This window comes from Cyprinodon tularosa, unplaced genomic scaffold, assembly GCF_016077235.1.
Source record: "Cyprinodon tularosa strain WSP-4 unplaced genomic scaffold, ASM1607723v1 ctg118, whole genome shotgun sequence".
NCBI lineage: Eukaryota > Metazoa > Chordata > Actinopteri > Cyprinodontiformes > Cyprinodontidae > Cyprinodon > Cyprinodon tularosa.
Window position 1 is genome coordinate 895,209 of NW_024037981.1, and position 20,996 is coordinate 916,204.

At 37.1% G+C, this 20,996-nt stretch overlaps 1 protein-coding gene across 2 annotated transcripts in view; it reads left to right on the top strand.

Annotated features, from left to right (window-relative positions):
- Positions 1-5,314: 5,314 nt before the first annotated feature.
- Positions 5,315-20,996, top strand: part of card11 (caspase recruitment domain family, member 11) — a 39,238-nt gene continuing 23,556 nt past the window's right edge. For both annotated transcript variants that reach the window (XM_038267368.1, XM_038267379.1), the window contains exon 1: positions 5,315-5,606. In XM_038267368.1, the coding sequence (XP_038123296.1) occupies positions 5,600-5,606 (7 nt within the window). In that variant the 5' untranslated portion in view covers positions 5,315-5,599. The remainder of the gene's footprint in view (positions 5,607-20,996) is intronic.

A 20,996-nucleotide genomic window follows, 5' to 3' on the forward strand; every position in this document is an offset into this window, starting at 1 on the left:
GCTTCCTGTTGGGTAACTGAAGTGGATTCTGTTTATGCAAACATGATTTCTTACAAACACATTGTTTATTGTTTGTCTACATTTTTATTGAGAAAATAAGGCTGTTTGTAATTTTGCAACCTATTATTTCAGTTTTTTTTCTTTAAGATGATGTAATATTAGCTATTATTGTCGATTTAATCATTAGTTTCTATCAGATATTAAATTCTACAATTTTAATCATTTTTGTATTTGTTGACATATGAAAGCTTATACGGATCTTTCTTACCACAAAGAATATTTTAAATATGCTAAAATCAAAAGTCATCTTTAGTTAATTGAGTTTTTCATGTCTGGAGCAAGTCTCCCTTTCTCAGTTTTTCAAACTGAAATAAGGTAACCCTAAGAATATTATGTGAAGAATTTTTCATGAAAATTTTATGACTCATTCAGTTTCATTGCAGGAATAGCAGGAGCCCTTTGTTAAAGGGGGAAAAAAATGCTGTTTAGTTTAATCAATTTGACTGATTTACTTATTTTTACTCCTACTATGCCAGTTGATCCTTTTGAGATGGTGAGAAATCTTCAACCAGCATACCTTAAACATTTTCAGACATATTTAAAATTAAAGAGATACATTTTTTTAATTTAAGCGTATAAAAATACAGTTTGTACACAGTTTGAAAGATGAATTAGGATTCTCCACCTGGGAACGAAAAGGCAACCCATGAGACAGTCACAATCTGCCTCCCTAAAGCAAGATTAGTAAGAAGGCTACAGGTTTAGAATTAGATTTTTTTATTTATATAATTCAACTTTATTGTCATTACATTGTCACAAGTTCAAAGAGATGAAATTAACTGCAGCGCCCGGGGAATTAAGGGTCTTAATTCCCCGGGTCCATGGGTCCATGGGAGTGAGGCTTCAATTCAGAACTTCTGGGATCCAAAGCCCATTTTTTACCACCAGGCCACCACTCCTACCAGTTGTGCCAGGAAAGCATCTCTTTGATTTAGACAGGCATACGTTTAAAATAATTATATGCACTTATATGGGAAGTTGACAAGAGTGGGCAAGTAAGAGTTTTACTGTGTATATTGTCTACTGAGTAATTACTTGTGGATAATGGGAGGGAAGCAGAGTTCCAGGAAATCTGCTCCTCCCTAGGGAGAAACATTTAAAACTAGCGTTCACAGTTTATAATGGGAATTAAATGTTAATATAACTAAACTTGCCTTACATACAGAATAATTTGATCGTTTAATAATTTCAGAATCACCTAACAACTTTAATTATTCATTTGTCTTTTCTCTAATACTCAGTTTTATCATTGGTTTTATTTATTCCGTACTAAGGCAATTTACTTTTCTTTGTATGTGTTCCTATTATGTTTGTTCATGTGCAGTATTAAGTATTGTCTTGACAATGAAATGTGTTATATAAAATAACTAGCCTTTAATTACACGTAAAAAGATGCATGTGGTTCCTATAACAACTTACACACAGGAGTATATCTCATTTATCCTGGGCGTTAAAATATTGGCCTTATCACTGAGAATCAATTCTTTCAGACACAGTCAGACCACCGCTCCTAACTTTACCTTATAAGAGGAGGCATAAGTTGCTGTTGTGGTTAATGGTTATGTCACCTGAAGGCTTTGCACCACCAGCAGGAGGTTAGTGTAAAAAATTTAGACTCTAGTCATGCAACCGATTCTAGTCACAAAAAGTAGTTTTAGATATTTTTTCAGATCAAAAAGTAGACCTCAAAACAGCATCTGTAAAGACAGTTCATCAAGGTTATGAGCGTACTTGGAGGGTTTCCAGAGCATCAGAGCTCTGCTGACAAGCCTTTCTAGCTGCTGGCCTAGCTAAGATGACTGGGTGGTACCGTTGGATTCCCCAGTTACCACACCCTTAACTCCTGGGATTTCCCAATACCTGCTATCTCTTTGTGGTGACAGAAAGTATTATGAATAATTTATTAGGTATTTGGTGAATAATGCAAGTAATAGCATTTAAAATGTTACTTGCAGTTATAAATTGATTTGAATTTATTCATAGACGTATACCGCATGGTTCAGTACGAAGAGTACTTTTGATTAATACTGATGTTCAAATAAAAAACTCTCAATTTTCCATATATATGACAAATATCTGTACCTTCCTAAGGCTGGTATTTCATGTACATTTATTGATATGTATGTGAGTGCTTTGATATTTTTATTTTCTTGTTCATGGTTTTATAGCAACAGCTCTGCAGGAGGTTTAAATTCAGTCTGGCAGCTACCAGTGGAGAATTTAGAGAAGACAATTAACCTAACAGTCATGTTTTTGGACAGTGGGAGGAAGCTGGAGTACCTGGAAAGAACCGATGCTCAGGGAGAAAATGCAAACTCCATGCGGAAAGACCCCAGGGAAGGGAACTGAACCCAAGACCTTCTTGCTGCAAGGCATCAGTGGTACCCACTGCTCAGCCCGCATTTGAGTCAGTTACTCAAAAAAAGTTTGGATCAGAAATTTTTTGTTTTGTTTTTACAATAAACTAATATCTATCTGTAAGTAGTCCTAATGCTTTAAAGCCCATAAGTTTGTTTTGTTTTACAATTTACATCTAAATGCAAAGAGTGGAAAGAAAAACAAAGTGAGGACCTTTATCCACAAACGACAGTACATGGTGGAAAGTTGGAAACTTTGAGAGGCTAACCTACCAAAGCTGCTCCACAACCACTGATCTCTACTTATTCACTGGATTGCTGATACCCCAAAAAAGTAAAACCAATGGCCGCCATTGGTAGTCCCCAGTCCCACAGAGATGCACAGTAAAAATGCCTACATGTGTAATATTAGGCTGCAAAAACAAGCAGTTTGTCGGCTCTGGGAAAAGGTTTCACTGGTAATTTTACATTCAGTAGATGTACTAACCAAGAAAATCCATATATACACAGATGTATTCTATAGTATGTAGCTAAACATTAGTCTGACTATCTTGGACTGACTCAAAGACATTGACTGAGTTGGCCATCGAAATTGTGTCTAATGTTAGATAATAGAAAATGGAGTAAATAGAAAGTAATTCACTGTGAAATCTCAATGTATTATTTGTTTAAAGTTTAAGTGGATGAGGCTGTTTTTTTTTAGTGTTTGTTGTATTTCATGTCATGTGCTGAAATGCATTGCATGTTATATTGATGGGGAAAAAAAGCAAGTCAAACATTTTTAAAGGCTAATGCACAGAGACAGCATAAAATTATAGGGCATCATACATGCAAAATTTGAAAATCGAAAAATACAACAGCTTTAACAGACTACTTGTAATTCAGTCTTGATGTAAAATCTTGAAATTATATTTAATATGTAATTATCATAAAAATGTAATCATTACATGTCTATTACATGGACATCATAAATTTTGCAATTTTGGCACATCTGTATTATTATGCTCTATTAACGCATTAATTTTTTTGTGATGGATTTGTATAATATGTTATGTTACATAATTTATAGACTCCATTGACTTCATAATGACTATGTAATGTGATGTGCCTATTTTTTTAAATATAAGTTAAAGTAATCTACTTATGCAATGAAACACCAAGTGTTTTTTTTTAAAGTAATGAATTTATCTTTATTTTAAAATCTTAAGCCCCCTGAAAATGAGACAACATTGTTGTTTGATACTGTAGCGCACATTTTGTTTACATTGTAACCGGTCTAACTAGGGAGTACCAATATGGCGGCCGGTGGCTTCACTTCAACCCCATAATACCAATGAGCTATCAGCAATCCAGAGAATAAATAGAGATCAGTGTCCACAACTGCATTGAAAACTCATCCAGGAGGTCACCAAAGAATTCAGACCAATGTGAAGCACTTCAGGCCTCACTTGCCTCATTAAAGGTCCATGTGCATGATACAAAAAAGATACTGGGAATTCTAGGCATTCAGATTGCAGAGACACAACTCCTTAGCTTGATATAATTCATAGATAATTGAAATAAAGTAAGACAACAGGAAAACTGATCATCTGCAAAAAGATAGACCCAGAGGGCATGACTAAATAACATCTCCCTCCCTAAATAATGAATGTATGGAAAAAGGATTAGGGCCACTGAAAAATGTTTTAAAGTTAACAAAGTTAAAAAAAAATTTTCAGTTTAATATGGGAAAATAGTCCGAATTCTGAGATTAAAGTCGGAATTCTGAGAAAAAAGACAAAATTCTGAGATTGAAGTTAGAATTCTGAGATAAAAGTTAGAATTCTGAGAAAAAAGTCAGAATTATGAGAAAAAAAGTCAGAATTATGAGAAAAAGTCAGATTTCTAAGAATAAAGTCAGAATTCTGAAATTAAGTCAGAATTATGAGGGGGAAAAAAATCAGAAATCTGAAAAAAAAAAATCAGAATTCTGAGATTAAAGTCAGAATTCTGACTTTTTCCCCATATTAAACTGAAATAAAATTAAAAAAATCAGTGTTTTTTTTTTTTTCCGTGGCCCTAATCCTCTTCCGTCTGAATGTAATACACAACATGGGGCTTAATATTTGTCACTGCTTATATAAGGTTGTTTTAAGCAAATCAAAGAGATTGTAATACAGCCATCTCCTGCATATCACTACACCACTGTTTAAAGCCATGTTGTGTGCTCTTATTACCGCCCCCTTCTGGACTGAAGGTGTAGTACAGTTTTCCTCAAAATTAAAAATATTTAATATATATATATAAAAACAATCATGGCCCAGGATTATTTTTTGGCAAAGTAGAAGAAATACTGTGAATTCAGTTTAAAAACTGCTCTTAATGATTAATAAAATCATGTGTGATTGTTGAGTAATCTCACTAAGGTTAGAAAAATAACTTCTTTTTTTTTTAAAGATTTTTTTACCCAAACCTTTACCAGATCAAAACCAGCCACTTGAAACAAGTTTTAGTGATAGTGAAAAGGAGACTTAGTCACGATTTAGAAAGTGATTCAGATCGTCCATTTAAAAATAACACTTGGCTTTTTTTCTCTCTCTCTCTCAGTCTAAGAGCTATAATTGGATCATGGTTCTTTTTTTTTGTGATACTGTGGTTGGTTGGAACTGTTATTCTCTCAGAACAGGTAACCCAAAGCAGCATGATGGAAATGGTGAAGTCTTATTGACATGGCGCAGCTGAGGGAGTGAACACGGAGTTCACTTTTGGTCAAAATGTTAAGAAAACGAGTATAATTAAAGTTAGTTAACAGTAAAGGTGGAGGTGAGCTGTCATTGGCCAGTTTGTCCCTATCTGATCTGAGCTGCCTTTCTTTGCGCAGCAGCAAAACAGCTTATTTCCATGTGAGCTCACCGCCCACCTCCGCTCTCTGCTGCTTCTCCGAGCGTCATTTTCACTATTTCAGTCTGTCTCCACCTCAAGCTGCGGCTCAGGGGCCCCAGCTTTATTCTAACACCCGCTCCTGAGCTCGGATACATGGAGACAACCTGAGCGTAAAACTTTCTTTTCTCTTACGCACGAAAGTATTTTGTCTGGCTTTGTTTTTTTTTTTTTCTTCTTGTTTTGGGTTTTTTTCTGTAAAAAAACCTGAAAACTACTGGAACATCTGTTGATTTCCGGCTGACTTTTTGGATATCTGCCGCATGTCAGGTAAGACAAGTGACCAAGGCCAATTTTAGATCTCCAAGGCGTGTCCGTGTGTCTTTTGAAATGCTACAAGACGGGCTCAATGCAGAAAAACAAGGCGCACAGGCTCCCACACCTTAGATCCACAACAAAAACGTGCCATCTCTCATTTAAGTAAAGCAAAAAGTGCATCTAAAGTAAAACTTCTCTCATCCCAATGTTTTGATTTTAAACAATTTAATTAGAGCGACTATATAAAAAAAATCTTCATGTGTTCCTTTATTTCTATGCTCTTGGCTCATGCCTGAGAAAGGATTTTAGTTTAATGTCATCACTAAGTCTTTATCAGACCTGATGGGAATGTTTGGGATTCCAGCAGCAGGTGCAGAGGACAATGGGAACCAGTTAGGGTGGGAATCAGAGCTGCAGGGAAACAGTGATAGATTATGCACATGCAATCAACCATCTGCACCGTTATGATTTAGTGCATTGCAAAAGTAAATACCTTTATCTTCTATCTCTCTACCTGGCTTGTGTATTTCATTAAGATTGATGGTGACAAACCAGCAGAAAGTAATGTATCTCTGTGAACAATCGTGGCTTTTTTTAAAAATAGGGAAAGCCTTTCATGTGTTTTTATTGACCCATAGGACCACCTTTAGCTGTATTTATACCTGCATGCTGATTTAATGATTTAAGGACATCTCTATCAGCTCTGCATAAACTGAAATATCTCCAACTAAGTTAGACTGAATAGAGCGCACCAAAAACAGCTGTTTATTTTTCACTAATTAGCTTTTATTTAAACCATTTCATATCATTCCAGCTCCCTGCTGAGTTAGGCATCTCCCTTTTTTACTGCCAACTGTTGTGTTTTTGGAGAGATTTGGACACAGGGCTCCTTCTTGCTCATGTTTGCTGACCCCTCTCAGCTGCTTCTCTCCTTTTATTCTCTTTTTACAAAAAAATATACAACGTTTACACCTTGTGAGGTTTAAAAAGGTGAAAAAAGCTGTCAATTTGTCAGCCATTTATAATTTTCCTTCCACCTTACATCTACTCGCTGCTTTCTGGTCTGTTTGTTTTTTTGCTATCATATAAAACCTAATAAAACATGGCAGATTTTATGGCATTAACACAAAATGTGAAATCTTTCATCATGTAAATGTGTTCAGGTGAGGCTTTTGCATGTTGTAAAAGATGGTGGATGCTCATTTTTGGAAAGTTGGTATTAAATTTGAGTTTTTTTCTATAATGAAATTTAAATTGTGTTGTGGTTTAGGTGGCATGACACTAACTGTTCCATTTTCTTTTTTTTTGTCTTTTTCTTTTATAAAACCATGCATGTTATTGAACTGCTTTCTTTCAGGCAGTTACTATCACAGCTAAACCTTTGCCCCCCTTTTGCTCTGTTACTCCTCTTTCAGTCCACATAATAAGAAGAAAGGTATCAGGTTCTTAACTCTTCAGCTGGACAATGCAGCCTTTATGACAGTTTGTTAACCCTGACCAATCATATCTGCCTGTATCAGAGTGCAAGACCAGTGCACCGACAGCGAGCAGAGTAAAGCGTTCAGCTGTGGTCTTTGAACTGCCAGCGATTTTGATTCTGATTGTCAGGAACTGCAACAATTCATTGGGAAGAAAAACAGTATTTATTTCAATGATTGATTGCACAATGCATGAGTCAGTTGGGGAAGTTATGGATGGCTCTTATTCAGGGTGACGAAACAGACAAAACAGATGCAAATTGAATTTACTCAATTATTCAGTTGCTACACAGCAATTAAATCAGTTAAAATGCGAAAAAAGATTAATGAAACTGATTTGTTTAGAGATTGCTAAGGATTTAGACCTTAGTGGCTACAGATTGCATTAACAACTGACTTTTTTTTTTATTTGAGTGGTGGGTTGAAGTGCAATGATGCGATTAAGCAGGCTAAAAATTCCTGCTTCGGCTTTGCATCTAAAGTTTCCAACATCAGACCCAGATGTGTTTTAAATGCCTCAAGCAAAGATGATACTCAAAATAATTTCTTGTAAAAGGTTCAGTAGTTTATATGTATCCATAACCAAGAAACCATGAAAAAAAGGAAACATAATAACGTGACGTTATTAAAGCAGCTTATGTGTGTAAATTATTTTCAATTTACACACTAAAAACAAGTGGATCAGAAAAAAACCCAAACTGGATTATTTCCAGCCAAGCTGCTGGGTAATTATTGCTCCAACCCAGCAAAATGGATCGATCCTTAATAACCCAACAAATGGATTATAATATTCCACCGAAGATATGGATTAAAATATGTGAAAATTTTGACAAATTCAACCTCAAATATTTGTTAGTAGCCTCTACCCAAATGCTGGGTGAAATTAACCACAAATTGTGATTTTATTTTTATTTTAATCAGCTAGATATATTTGTTTTGTTATATTTTTAAAGACTTGGTAAACTTCAGTTAATTAGTTAACTCTAACATATTACAGAACAGTCATTAGGAGATTCAATTGCAATAATCTATAACAAAATACAGGAATCTCTACAAGGCATCACCTTGAAATGTATTAATACTTAATACCTCTGCACATTAAGGAGAATGGCAGCCTAATGGTTAGGGCATAGAGCTTGGAATCCAGAGGTTTTGAGTTTGAGCCCCACTCCCACAGCCTGCCACTCTGGGTCTCTGAGCAAAGATCCTTGAACCCTGATTACTCCCCAGGCACCCCATGATGGCAGCCCGCTGCTCTGCAAGGGGATGGGTTTAATGCAGAAGTAAATTTCTTCAATCTGAGATCAAAAAATGTCAATTATTATTATGATTATTGTCACAAAAGGGAAGCAGTCGAGTTAATCAAAGAACAATCGAAATAAGTGTCTTTAGAACAATTCACAACAGTATATAACAACTGAGAGGAGCAACAGGCCAAGTGTCAAACTGGTGATTACAAGCTATACTTGAAGCTGTTGAAAAAACATTAGCAGCTCAGACTCTCCTGACATTTCATAGACTGCAGGAATTCCCACTCATGTTGACACTGCTTTAGGTTTTAACTTGTAAGATTAAAAAATAAAAAATAAATCCCTTGAAGCAAACATTGATGCTGTCCAGCAGAGGTGAAAGAGGCTTAAGATGTATTCTGATAATTTCCTGGTGTCAGAACATAGAGGTGAGGTCTGGGTGCCCTGGCCTCATGGAGGTACTTGGCATGTGTCCCATGTATTTTTATATATATTCTCTGTATATACTATGCAACACATCTAACAACGGAGATGAATAAAAAGAAATGCCATGATAACCCAAATTGAAATGTCATTTTATTCGGGTTTTTATACAAGTATTTAAAATGAATAAACAACCCATTTTTAGAGGTACTGTAAAAATATTGACAGCATGTTAAATTCTGTTTGATAGTAAAATACAGTTGGAAATAAACTAATTGCGCTTTGTTGAAGATTTTGACGAATAAAAAAAGCAATATCAGTTCAAGTCATTTTAATTAAATGGTTGTTTGTATCATTTTCATACATTTTGCATTTCTGTGCAATTTATATGCATTTTCTGTTCATTATATGTGTCTGATTGATCAGTATTTTCCACAGAAAAACTAAAACAAAAGAAATGATGATGTAGAGGTGAAAATGATACGTTCTCGGTTACTCCATAGATTTAACCATAGATTGCCTTTGTACCTAGACTGCAGTCTGATGCTTGACTAATTTTTAATAGCATGGAAACTTGAGTTTTAAAACAGTCTTACTTTAACAATCTGTTTTCTACACCAGAGTCACATGGTTTTATTTTTAGACTGCGATTGTATGTCTTAACAGAGGGAAACGGGTAATAGATAAGACAAGATGATTAGTATTCCATCCATTCTTTAAAATTCACACTGATCCTTATCAACAGTATACCGGTATTCTATGATGTGTTCAGGGTTTTTACATTTTCCAGTCTTCTTTACGTAACAAACACTGCATTTTAACTTTCAAAGAATCTTATGTGAGTTTTTTTCTCAAACATGAAAGACACACTGGCTCAGATTTGATGAGGTTTGGTGCACATGCCAGACTCATGACATTATCGTGTCTCAGAACGGACACATCATGGCTTTATCTCATTTCTGTTGTTGATTTATCTCTGTGATTGTCAGTAGTGGAGATGTGGGGTTAGAATCAGATGCTCTGCATGCTCTATACGATAGTTCATTGCACCAATTTGATCACACAAAGTGAAATCAGGACACTTGACTGCTTCTTTGGGCTCCTGTAGAAAAAAAAAGGAATGAATTAAATAATGTGAGTTGTATTTTCAATTAAAAGCACATGTATAGTAGAAGATTTGCAGTGATCAAGATCTGCATCGATCACTCCGAGTCTTGCTTTCATTTTTATGTGAACAGAGGTTAAAAGCCATTTATGTAGACGCCATTGTATGCTGCCAGGTAGTGACTCTGCACATGATAAAAAAACTCAAAATATGTAAAATAACTTCTCTTTTTTTTGCTAACACTGGTGCACGTGTTGATTTGCATAGGGAGAAAATTTACATTCAGTAAAGTGAGAAAATTAACCAACTTCCCCAAAGTTGAGAAAAAAAACAACAAAAAACTATATTTATATACATATATCTAAATATATATATTGCTTGCTATATCTATACAAGGTCTCTCAGGAGATTGGAAGCAAAAGTGACGTTAAAGAAAGCTGGGTTATGAGCAGAGAGAGTGGAAACAATGAGTTTGCTTTGAGCATCCTGCATGTTGCTTGCCTGTATTGCTGCAAGAGTGTGTGAGTTTCTTTGATGAAGAGAGGGGTAGAAATGGAAGGTTTAGATTGGGTGTTTTTCCCTCAAGGACCACAGCAGTACAAACAGCAATGTTTAAATGAACCAGATAAATAAGAATAGAGGAAGAGAGCCGAGACACACACATCTGGCTGTAAAAGGAGGAAGCAAGGATCAGCTTTCTCGGTAACGAAGTCCAAAATAAGAGAACAGAGAAGAGGAAACGTGTGGTTACTTAAGGGGGTCTGTGCTGCGACGTGCTCATGCGTACTTGTGCATGTGCAGTAATTGCATTTTGCTGGGAGTTGGTCTGAGTGTTTGCGGTTTTCGTTTGCGATTGAGGCGACGCACTGCAAACTACAAACCGTGGCTCCGCCGGGGGTCGTGGGGGCCTGGTCCCACGACAAATCAGGTGCAGCTCTGACTCTGTATGACCCCAGTTTACTCCAGGGGTTATATAGTGCGATACAAACAACACAAAAACACAAGCCAGGGTTCATTCATGTGCCGTGCAGGGAGCAAGAGTGTGTGATTGTGTGTGTTTACCTGAGGCAGTGACATGAGCCAGGCTTGATTTGCCTAACTGTTGGCTGTAGGTCACAAAGCAGGATTGTGGACTAACACCTACAAACCCGATGCCATGCAAATGCTTTGAAATGCATGCATGGTGTGTTGGTGTGGATTTGTGTGTTTATGTATAAAAGATAGCGAAATGATGGGCGGGAATGGGGGAGACTATAATGCAGGTGGGAGTAAGGAGAAGATAAGGGAGACTATAAAGTGGGAGGAATTATATCAAACAAATACTTTAAAGTCAAAGGTTGTAAAGGTTGATATAATCACTCTGAAGATGTGCTCGAGCCTCCTGATTCCTTCTATAGCGTTAAGTTTTAGGAATTAGTTTATGATAAATATAAATTCAACATTAACGGTAGAAAAACAGATTCCACGAGTGCAATTATTCATCTGACATAAACGGAAAAGAGACATGTGGAAACAGTGCAGCCAATCAGCTTTCGCTGTAAGCAGGAAACTAGCAGACATCACTGCTTTTATTAGTTGGTTATGAGCTCATAAGTCAAGGCATTTCCAGACTATCCCTTTGCAACGTCAACCAGGGCTGCCAGTGATAATGACTTAAAAAAAAAAAATGTAATGCAGATTAAATTAGGAAATATTGTAAATAATTTCCAAACAATCTAAGGGCCAAGCAACACTGCATCACTTTTTAAAAAAATATTAACATAATTTTGAACATGGCGAGTTATTTTCTGGACCATAGCACAGCACATGGTGTTTAAAGATCATTCATCATCATGCATCATTCAAAAACTTGGATATGTTATGGTCAGATTCATTCTTAACAAAGAAACAGAAACAGAGTGCCGCTTTATGGCAGTTCCTCGCAAACCATAATCTGATCTCTCCTGATCAGTTGTGTTTTTTTGGTTTTCTGATGTAGGATTTAATCTAGAGGGCTGAATGTAGCCTGGTCTTCTCCTCAATCATCAATCTGCTGGGCTAAAGTTGTCTGCTATCAGATTCCAAAATACAGAGGGAGACTCTTTAATTTAGTGACAGTGCAGTGTTGTCAGTGACCTTCAGGGGTGCTCGACATGGAAATTTCAGCTCCAGCCCTCCTATTGGCTAAAATCCACAGTGCAAATTTAAAAGTGTAAACATTACTTGTTCTGGAGTAGGCATGCCACAAATTTCCACCCTACAGCAGGTCATTCAATGCTAAGAAATATTGCAACAAAAAAGAAGCATAAACCCGAAACAAATCCTCCAAAGAAACCAAATACAAAAAAGCTAACAGCCACAACCATGCTCAATCTTAATCTCCATTTTGAAGAAACAGAACAAGTACAGCCTTTTTGCAAAGCATGTTTCTCTAAAAAGAATGTCACAATTAAAAACATGATTGCATCTGATTTAATCCAATGTCCTTTGGATTAGATAAGAGCAAAGCAGAAATATTGGCTGTAATGCACAGCACTATGGTGCAAATAAAGGCTGTAGAAATAATTAATGGCAGTTTCTAAGCACAAGTGGAGGATTTGGGTTTTATTTAGCTGCAGCAGGACAGAGGGACCTTAAATTGATTGATTCCACTATGAACTTCTCTGTACAGTTTGAGAGGAACAGTTTGGGAGATGCTGGAGGATGGCAAATCAACAACAAAATGTCTAACATGCATCATATTTCCTCATGGTGGGTTGGTAGTAAAGAGTGGGCAAAAATTCCTTCATGACGTGAGAGACTGTAATTTCCCCCCACATTGCCACCACACTTTGTTTAGTAAATAAGTGTGGCATATGTTGTTCCTTTTTTTTTTTTTACATTTGAGGTTAGATTTAAATTATTTAAGAACCTGGGAAAGTCATGTAAATGATTTATAATAAACTGATAAGGAACACCCTGGTCTTGAAAAAAGGTGTGCTTTCTTTCTCCATGTCTGTTTTCATTGTGACAGTATTTATAGACATTTCTGCTGTGAAAGCGAAGAATAAACAGATCTCGCTCAGCAGAGTCTGCTTCTTCGAGCAGTGTGATGATGTCTCACCTCAGGTCATCTTGACTGACAAGAGGTTTTGTAAAACTATCTGAAAAATGAAGTTTACTTCTACAGAGAGAAACCGTTACAATGGAAATTTTGAGGTGATATTTTAAAGCCTGAAAGTGGGATTCTTTGTGAAGTTGTTGCTTACTTCATGGCTTACACTTTGCAAATTAGTCAGTAGCCTGTGTTGGTTTAAAGCTGTTAAAAAACTTGTTTTTGTTCTGCAGACCTTTAGCACCACATGTCAGGTCTCAGCTGTGGTTGTTTTTCGCCCTTATACTCTGCATCTCAATGGACCGATTTATTTATATTTCCTCTTCTGGTTTCTCTATATTCTATATTTCTTTCAGTTTGCTCAGTTTGGGTCGTGTTTAAGTTTTTACTCTATCCTGTTTCAGTCTTAATGTGCTGAACTCATTTTTATTCTAAAAGCGGCCAAGACAGTAGCTGAAACGTAATTTTTTTATAGTGAAAAACTAATGTTAAATTGCTATGTTCAAATCAGGGCAATTATGTTTTTTACCTTGTTGGTTTTCATCTACCACATGTGCTCCTACTTCCTGAGGATGAGAAGAAGAGAGGACCAGGAAGAGAAACAATTTCCAATGCCAGTGCAGCTATTTCTGTCTATCTATACATCATGCACTACTGTCTCTCACCAAGTCAGGCAATGTTTAGCTGGATGTATCTGCTCATCTGTTGCTTTCTAACCTGTATGTTTCATAAAACAAGGGGCATTTGGTTTCACCCAAATGTTGTGTTAGAGCACCAAACTGAATAAGCAGCAGTGAAAAATACACTATTAAAAAAATGCTCTCGAAAACTGGAGTACCCCAGGGTTCCATCTTGGGCCATATTTCTTTCTTTTTTTATCTGTACTTGTTTTTTACTGGGACCAATTTCTAAACAATATAATGTTTCATTTCATTGTTATAAAGATGACATTTAGATTTATTTAACAGAGTATATGTCATGACTTAAAAAACAAGGCTCCATCTTGGGTCACAGTGAAAAACATTAAACCTTTGGGATTGCAAGGGGATAAAAATGCCAATAATGGCTCTATACCCATTAACAAGAATGATAGATTCATCTTTAAATTTTACAGGGAGACAGACTTTAGAGTGTAATATCTCATTAACACATAATTGTTGAACTCTGACTGTTAATTAACAATTTATTTAGCTTTAAGCTTGGATTGACTGTTTTAAATTTTGATTTTCATTTCTAAATTTTGTTTCATGTGTGATTTCAGGCTTAAAGCATTTGTCAAAGATGAGTTCAGGATTTCTAGTTTCAGCCCTTGGTAGCAGTGTTTAATCCTATATAATCCATTATAATTGCAAAAGTACACATCAAAGTACCAAATGGACCAGATGTAATCACTTCATTGTCCTGGTTGAAATGTTGAACATTGCTAGAATTTGATGATTTCAAACAATGAAAATATTAACTGATTAATAGAGCTGGATGCTATCTGTGAAACTTTCAAATCCATGTAAGATTTCTATAGAAGGCTTATAAAGAAAGAACAGAATATGCTGAAGTCCACAACCATAAAGTATAGATTTAGGCTGGCCTTCAAATAAGGCACCTTATCACACATATGTAAAAACTTCCGTTGTCTTTTTGAAAAAAAAAATCCCTAGACTCTTTCTTGAATCCTTGGGATTGGAATTATTAGAATTGTCGCTATAAGGACTTTATACTTAATGATGCTATTGCATCTTTATCTCATCTTCATTCAGAAGATTTTGAGCCTCTTAATATCTCTCAGATTGATGAAGTGTTTAAACACCTGGACCCCTTGTGCTATTCAGGTGACAGCGATCCCCCAGGCTGTGGAAGACGGTCTTTAGTTCTGTAAGTCCCTGGGAAGTCCGTTTTGTTACCACAGCTTTTCTCTTCAGTTCCAAAATTTTGTACAACTTCTTTAAAAGAGCAACTTTAATTCTGATGTTCACTCAAAGTTTAGTCCAATTATAGTGCTGCCTTTTCTTCCTAGATTGATTGAGAGCTATATTATTCTGAAACAGCTTTTGTCTGGAGTACACCATGGCTTCATCTTAGGCCCTTTTTTATGTTATCTCTACTTGTTTCCATTGGAACATTTTATGGAAAGCCCATGGCACTGCTCCTGTCTAGTTTAGATTTTCTAATATGCGAAGTGAGGCTGTGACCTCTTCATGATTTCCTTGAAATCATCTTTCATGCTTTTATCTTTTATCTTTCTCAAACTGGCCAACTCAAACTCTCTTCATTGTAGTATTGACAAATTTCTCCTCTACCTCCTTCAGCTGGTGTAAAATTAACCTGCTGACTTATTAAAGGGAACAAGATGTCTTGTTATTTGGTATCTTCATAGTGTGAACATATTACTACAGTATAACATTCTCTATAATGCTTCTCTGTTTCTTTTGAACCACTTTTAAACATTTGCGCTTGCTTTTTCTGTGTCTAATGGACCTAGTACCTCATCATTATGAGCTCTTATTGTAAGGCTCAGAACAGAAGGACCCAGTACTCAAGGCTGACAAACAGATTTTTCAGAACTTTAATTGATAACAAAATTGGAGTAAGCAGCATCAGCATCTAAGGCAGAACCTCTGGTCTTATAGTTCAGTCCGAATATCAAAGTAAAGGATGGTCCCAGCCAGCTGGCTGCCAACGCAGTGCGGCACTCGCTGCCCAGTTGCTGATGTATTGGTGGTCGAAGGACTGGAAGGAGTTCAGAACCGAGCAGACTAATGTAGGCAGGATGATCTGGAGGGCAAAGGTAAAGCCCATGTTGGTGACTTGCTCGGTTGTCATAGCAAAGGAGGTCAGAGATCCGGTGAGGTGGAGAATCCAGGACGGAGTCGGGTCACAGTTCCAGATATGGTACATAGTGTGGCTGACATGCTGGACGAGGGCAGTCAGGCTCAGTGTTTGGGAAACAGTACACAAGCAGGCAGAGATCAGGCAGGTCGTTGGATCAGGCAGAAGTCAGAAGACCAGTCAGGCAAAAAGATCAGATGGAAACAGGCAGGTTCAGAGGTCGAGAGGCAGAACAGGTCAGGATCTGGTAGCCAGAACACAAGAACGCTGGAATAAATCTCACCAAAGGCTTGAAATAATCTGGCACTGATGACTGCTCTGAAGGCTGGTAACATTATAACTAATGCAGGTGGATAACATGAGCAGGTAATGAGAACTGGGCGGAGCTAAGCAGGTGTGTGCAATGAGTGATCAGCGCAGTGCTGAGATCATGACATTTATAAAGTTATCCTTTATAAATGAGCTTTGAGATCTAAAAATAAAATATTCTTGTTGTTCTTAGGACTTTACTTTCCAGCTGTAGCCCCTAAACTCAGGAATGGCCTTCCTATGTTTTGGAGGTTTGCCAGAACTCTCAAAGAAGTAAAATATCTTTTAATAACATACATTTTAACACTACCGTACTTTCAGCTCAGGGGTGCATGATTAGTAGGAATTTGTTTTTGTTTGCTTTGTAGTTTTTTTTGTTTTTTCATATTGTTACTGCTTTTATTTGTTTAATAATTTTCTTTTCCTATTTTGTTTTCACATGTGCAGTACTTTGGCTGCCTTTGGTATTTTAAAGCACTTCACAATTTATATTTTTATTCATTTGATAAGATTTGGCTTTACATTTCACAAGGAGAAAGACATCTGAGTAAAACATCTTCTTAAAGCACACTTGTCCAACTCTCTGTTTGTTAATTAACAATTTCTTTTGCTTCAAGCCTCGACTGAATGTTTTAAATTTTGTTTTGAATGTGAGATTTGAGTCCTAAAGCATTTGCCAAAGATGAGTGAAAGATTTTGCATTTCAGCCATCGAGAGGAAAGGATATCGTCCTTTATCGTTTATGTTTTCAAACAAGCAAAGGGTAGACAGATAATCAGAGCTGAATATTATATGTAAAACATTTTAAACTTGTGTCACATTTCCGTTAAAGGTCTGTAAAGAAATAAGAATATATCCAAAGCCACAAGCAATGCTGCATAATGTATAGATTTAGGCTGGCCTTTAAAGAAAAGATTAAAAATAGGACTTTATCAGACATATGGCGCAACTTCCTTGTCTCTGTTTCTAATGAGCAGAATTGGTGTCTTCCTAGATCATGCAGTGAAACTCCTGAACAGGAGTGGCCTTTGTAATGTGGTATTCTGTATTTTGCAATTCTGGGCGTTTGAGTGTACAGTAGATAGGAATAAGTTATTTAATATAATATTGGATTTACTGAAAATTTAAAGAGAATATCAACATAATGTATGGGCTAAAAATCGGCTCCTTCTACCTTTAGATAGGTCGGCTCAAGCAGCTCTTAGCAGGGTAGCAATTCCTGTCAGCTGGACAAGTTACCCTAGCCTGACGTAGTCCGACTCAATTCTAGTCAGAATATGAGTCTGATACTGCTCCATAGAGCTGTGATTATGGGGCGTGTTTCGAACGAACCAGGAAAAAAAATGCCTCTGCACTCAATTGGATAGACCTACAACCAATAAGAGCAACGGAGTGCGTGACGTATGTTAAGCGAGGCATAGTTGTTGTCCACAAAAATCAAAGCGTGCAGTTGCACACCTATAATAAGAAGATAAGACTTGATCGCGTTTCTCTGTTCCTCTTTTAAAATTAATTTGCTGTCGATATCTTCTAGAACAGACCTAATAGCAGAATCTACTCACCTAAACTCTCCAGCGGCAGCCATTATTGTTGTCACCCAAGCGCGCATTGGTCACATGGTTGATTACGTTACTGTTGGTCATCTGTCCATCATCGTATAAAGCCCGCCCTGACAATTTGGTTGGATCGCCTGACAGTGGGCGATAATACTCGCGCTACTATGGAGCAGAGCCAGACCGAACTTCCCGACCTCAAACTTTGTGGGCGGGACTAAGTTCGGAATGGCACCCAGGCTAAAGTTACCCAACAAATTATGGCTTCTTGATGACCGTTTGGTGAATAATGTCTTCTCTTCACTCCATGCTCGGTCTCCATCGTTTTGCAATTACTGTATGTAGCACAGCATCAAGGTATGAGTTTGCTGCAGGCTCACTACTGTATCATATGGACATTATAATCATATGTCTGGCTCACAAGGCAAGATTTTAAAAGATGTACGACCTCGGAGACACCTCTATTATTTAAAAAAGACGTTGTAGATTTACAGTAGTAGGTTCAGTTCTTCAGTGTGTGGTGTACAGCCGTCTCACACAAACAGATTTCAGATGTGAGACAGGAAATCTCACAGAACCTTTTGAGATCAAATAAACATGGCTGATGAAGAAGCAACAGTGTTAGTTTGGAGAGTCATTTTAACATTAAAAAAAAAAAATTTAAAAAAAGAAAAGGCGTCAAATGTATGGATGTAAATTGTCGTTTCCCTTCTGTCTTTTCGTCACCTCACTATCCATTTCACTACGATAAGACAAGACAAACCAACTTGTTGAATATACCTGATTTGTGGTTGGAATGTTCCGATGTCCGTCTATATAAAACAGACAACTTTTAGCACATCCACCTTACCGGGAGTATCTTATAAGATTATATTTACAGACATTAGGACAATTGGGACAGAGTTAAAAGTGTCAGAAGGCAACAATGAAGGCAGTTTCCATCAATCTTTCCGTTTGAACAAAGCATTAGCTAACAGCCTTCTACTCAGTTGGATTCATGGATGTTACAAAACGGTAAAAACCAAAAACACTACACTTTGTGGATGTGCATGCTTTAAACCTACTTAAAGCTGTAAAAAAAATTCAATTTTGTCAGATGACAAATGTCAGGAAGAAAAAGCAGTAGTAAGGGGTGTGTCTATGCCTACATCTGCAGATATTAAGCCATCCGTTATACCATTCACCAAAAATATAATAATGAATAAAATTATGCTTTAGTTTTTGTGCAATATTACCCCTATAAATACCAACAAATTATTTTACAAATTAAAAAAACTGTAAATGGAATGCGTGTGATGACACATTAGTGGTGAATTAGCACTGGAAACAGTCATTGGTAAGACCCAAAGATACTTAGAGGTATCTAACACTTTAATTTGATTGGGTTGCTTAAGAGCATACTGTACTGTTCAGCTTTGAATTTGCATCCTCTCATTTCATGTGTGAAGTGTTCTCAGGTTGCCTGTTATTTCCTCACCTAATCCATGCACAGACATGCCTATTATTCAGTAAGATGAAGATCTGTTTAGGTTTCAGCTAGGGTTATTCAGCTGAAAAAAGAAAAGTGTACGGATGATTTATTTCGGGGAATTGCAAGGGTCTCCTCATAGCTATTTTTGCAAATAAGTCATGAAACCCAACACATTGGTTGCTTGACTCAGCATGTTGGACATAACAGGATAGAACCCCATTATTCCTGCAGATGCCATAGATAAATCTATATCAGGTTACCGCTGTTATCAAAATCTAAACTATAATCAGAAAACCTGCTGCTACAGCCAGATAGGAGCAGATAAACTAATAGGCTTTATCTATGAACATGTCAACAAATGTAACTTTCCCTTTCTGTAAGAACGTTTAATTATTTTGTACGTTGATGGATATTTTCAGATTTAAACTTTCTGATATGTTTTTAGAAAACTTTCATTTAGGGTAATCATTTTTTGCATATAACCCGGGGTTATAAGGCAGCTGTGCTAAAACCTTTTGTCTGTTGAATCCACTTGATGGGGGGTGGTGACCTCAATGTAAGCTGTCTAAAATACGTCTTTCATTCCAGTTTCTAATTCCATCCCTTGTAGATTATTTTTGTCCATTTAGCTATATGTACACCACCGCTGCCCATTTAAAGCTATCTGACACATTCCTAGTCATCCAGTGGTCAGCGAGATCCCAAATTGGGTCTTATGTGGCTAATTTTAAATAATAGTAATTTATTATGAAATGTATGCACTTCGCCTTTTGAAATCTCACAGGAGGGAAAATTGGGTAAAAGGAAATTAAACAAGTACTGACAACATTTCATGATTAAATACCAATAGCTTATTTATTTCTCATCTCATTTCATTTTGAAGCTTTTTAACAGCAAAAGTGCATGAAAATATTAGAATATACATATGAATATAGTTGGAATTGAAAGCTAAATTAATGTGCTGTTTTTACAATATAATGAAGCCTAGGCTGAAGTTCAAATGGAGAAACTCATTGCTCTCCTACATCCACCTGCGACACAACCAATCAGCTTTGAACCACACCTCCATGGTCTGCATCCAAAGTTCATCTTAAAAGGCCTCCGATCCGCAACTCGTCTGATACATAGTGCGCAGGCGGTGATTGTGCTGCGTGACTTCATTCAGAGAACCCTGTTTCAACCCACCTCCAGGCCCCTCCTCCACCATCGTAGCTAAAACTTCATCAGAGTTTCATTCCTCCCGGACTCTTACTGCGTTCCGCATCTCATTTCAACCGGTCCGGCAGAAGAACGCCATGTTGAGCCTGGTTCTGCCAGAGGTTTCTTCCCAACTGGGAGTTTATCCTCTCCACTGTCACTTCATGCTTGCTCATCATGTACAGGTTCTCTCAACCTGTGTTATCCAAACTGGACTTCCATCTTCCAGGTCCCTGAGTGAAGCTCTAGTATCAGCTCACGCAGTCCACTGGATCTCCCCTTAAAGGAATAGTACACCCAAAACATGATTAGCCTTCATTTTCTACTCACCCCCATGCTGAACAAAACTCTGGAGTACTTTTTTGATATCTCAAATGCATCTGGAGATCTGGGAGGCTTCTTGCTGTCTGCTGACATTCAAATAATGGAGGTCTATGGCGCCCGAGACAGAAAGGTCCATAAAAGTCCATAAAAACGTGTCAATATTCCTCCATACTGCTCGTCCAATGTATTCCAAGTGTCCTGAGTGGGTAGCGTCCATAATTTACTCGAAACGAAGTCATTTAGAATGTTTTTAGAGCATAAACAGTAGTGTATAGGATTTCCTAATAGCGCCCCCATGCGCGCTCACGATGCTACGGAAGCCGGCAGACCAAACCAGCGCATTCAGCTCGGCAAAGAACTCATGCTCTTCCTCAACACTGAAGTCCTCAGACATTT